The sequence below is a fragment of the Cervus canadensis genome, chromosome 29, assembly GCF_019320065.1.
Source record: "Cervus canadensis isolate Bull #8, Minnesota chromosome 29, ASM1932006v1, whole genome shotgun sequence".
In the NCBI taxonomy this organism is placed as follows: Eukaryota; Metazoa; Chordata; class Mammalia; order Artiodactyla; family Cervidae; genus Cervus; species Cervus canadensis.
In genome coordinates, this window is record NC_057414.1 from 24,784,955 (window position 1) to 24,787,494 (window position 2,540).

The window sequence follows — 2,540 nt, forward strand, 5'->3', positions numbered from 1 at the left end:
AAGGAAAATATTAAAGTCAAACCAGACTACACATGAGATAGATCTTACCTTACATGTTACTCAAGTTAGAGTTTTGGTGTTGAGTGAAAGTAAATTGGAGGTTATACTCTACAGAAAGGATATTGAGTTCTGATACTCTGTATTAAGCAGGCTTTGCTTGAATTTTTTTTCCATTCTCCCTTCCCTTTAGATATATATGGAAATACTTTTAACTGAGATTATGAGAAAGAAAATATGTTCTCTGAACTCTTTCAAAGATTTAACGAGGGAGGAAATGTTAGGGGAAGGGTGGTGGTTCTGGCAGTGAATCCAGGCAGCTCAAGAATAAGATCGACGTCAGTAGTTACTCTAGTAATTATATTTCATTATAAACACAGGAAAATATGAAAGCAGACATGGCTTTTAAAACTTGGTGAGGTTAAGTGGTAGATCCATTCAGAGTACATTTGATTTCAACATGCCTTGGAAGCTGCAAAAGAGAATTAGTCCTGAGAAATGGAGACTCAAACTTTGTCCGGCAAAGCTTGATCTTTTCTTAGTTTTTCTTCAGAGCGAAGCCTCTCCTGGGAAATGCATTCCTTAGAGCTGATTTAACATCCTGATTTCTCAGGCTGTAGATCAATGGGTTCAGCATGGGGGTTACATGATTATTCAATATCTGGATTATAGCGCCAAGCAAGGCACTGGGATTGGGCTGTAGATAGATGATGATGACTGGCCCATAAGCACAGAGAATTGCAGTCATGTGTGCACTGCAGGTCGAGAATGCTCGCTGCCTGCCCTCTGCTGAGCGAAGTTTTGAGATGGCAATCCCAATGCGGGTGTAGGAAACAAGAATGAGAAAGAAGCAAATAAGAGACAAAAGACCAACGTTTGTAAAACCTACCCTCTGGGCTAGAGATGTATCCCCACAGGCTAGAGGTAAGATGGCAGGGATGTCACAGAAGTAATAGCTCACCTTGTTAGAGCCACAGTAGGACAGCTGGAAGGTGAGGGACGTCAGGATAATGGCGTGGATACAGCCGCCCATCCAGGTCCCTGTGGCCAAGATGGTGCAAACCCTGTGATTCATCATGACCATGTATCTCAGAGGAAAGCATATGGCAACAAAGCGGTCATAGGCCATCACCGTGTATAGGAGGCACTCAGTACATCCCAGGAAGTGGTAGAAGAAGAGCTGGGTAGCACAACCCTGAAAAGAGATACCTTGACTCAGCCCTGAAAGGTATGACAGCATCTTGGGAGCAGTTGTTGATGAGAAACCCAGGTCAAACACAGAGAGGTTCACCAAGAAAAAGTACATGGGGGTATGAAGCCGAGAGGAGGAGATGATAGCCGTGAGGATGAGCACATTTCCCAAGACAGTGCACAAATATAATGATGAGAACAGGAAAAAGAGCACAGTCTCCAGGCCCTCTGTCTCAGGGATTCCCAGCAGGATGTATTCGGTCACCACTGTGTGATTTCTCATGTTTATGGAAGGATCAACTCTTGGGTGTCTGTGAAAAGAAATCTGTGGTTAAAGTGAATATATGTGAACTGGCTGTGTTTAAGACAGTAAAATGGAAAAGGAGCAAATAATCTCAGTGTAAACAGACTAATGCTTCCCTTTAGAATTGCTTTGTTCTGCCTGCTTCTCTCCATGCTGGATCTCTCTTTGCAGTGCAGTTTCTGCTTGCAGTTTCACCAAGAAATCCTTACATGACAACTCTCCTATCTTTCATGCTTCATACACACTGCTAAATTGTATTAATTTTGAATGCTGCTTTGTGATTCTAAAAGGACTAGTTTAAAGATGCAAGAAGGTCCTATCCAAGTTTCCTATATTCACCTGAGACAACTAGGTTACTTTAAATGTCCAAAATCCTTTATGATCATATAAGTCATATATGGGCTTCCCTGGAGGCTCAGATGGTAAAGAGTCTGCTTGTAATGCAGGTTTGATCCCTGGGTCAGGAAGATCCTCTGGAGAAGGGAATGGCTACCCATTCCTGTATTCTTGCCTGGAGAATTTCATGGATAGAGGAGCCTGGTGGTCTACAGTCCATGGGATGACAAAGAGTCAAACAGGACTGAACAATGAACACCTTCACTTTTAGGGGCTTCCCAGGTGACACTAGTAAAGAACCCAGCTGCCAGTGCAGGAGACAGAAGAGACCTGGGTTTGATTCCTGGGTTGGGAAGATGCCCTGGAGGATGACATGTGAGCCCACTCCAGTATTCTTTCTTGGAGAATCCTATGGACAGAGAAGCCTGGTGGGCTATAGTCTGGAGGGTCTCAAGAGTCGGACACGACTGAGGTGATTAGCTTGTATGCATGCAAGCCACACTACAAAATACAGACTCTTTCCCACATTATCTGCCTGGGTATGAGGGTCAACAATGAGAAACCAGCCAAAAGAGGACTCTTAAACAGCCCTTAAAGAACAGAAAATTACCTTAACAAGATGCACATGCTCTGGATTTTAGTGCACATCAGTAACCAATAGCCTCCATTTCAGTCTCCAAAACCTGTAATAGTCTAACCAGATCCAGGCTAA

The 2,540-nt window shown here is 43.4% G+C and overlaps 1 protein-coding gene across 1 annotated transcript; it reads right to left on the bottom strand.

Moving 5' to 3' along the window:
* Positions 1 to 535: 535 nt before the first annotated feature.
* Positions 536 to 1,474, bottom strand: LOC122431346 (putative olfactory receptor 10D4). Its single transcript, XM_043452634.1, has one exon. The coding sequence runs from the start codon at positions 1,469 to 1,471 to the stop codon at positions 536 to 538; it is 936 nt and encodes a 311-aa protein (XP_043308569.1). The 5' UTR covers positions 1,472 to 1,474.
* Between the last annotated feature and the right edge of the window lie 1,066 nt (positions 1,475 to 2,540).

What these genes read in the sequence shown, in the direction of transcription:
- LOC122431346 (XM_043452634.1), bottom strand. Translation starts at nt 1,471, where the DNA reads ATGAGAAATCACACAGTGGTGACCGAATACATCCTGCTGGGAATCCCT.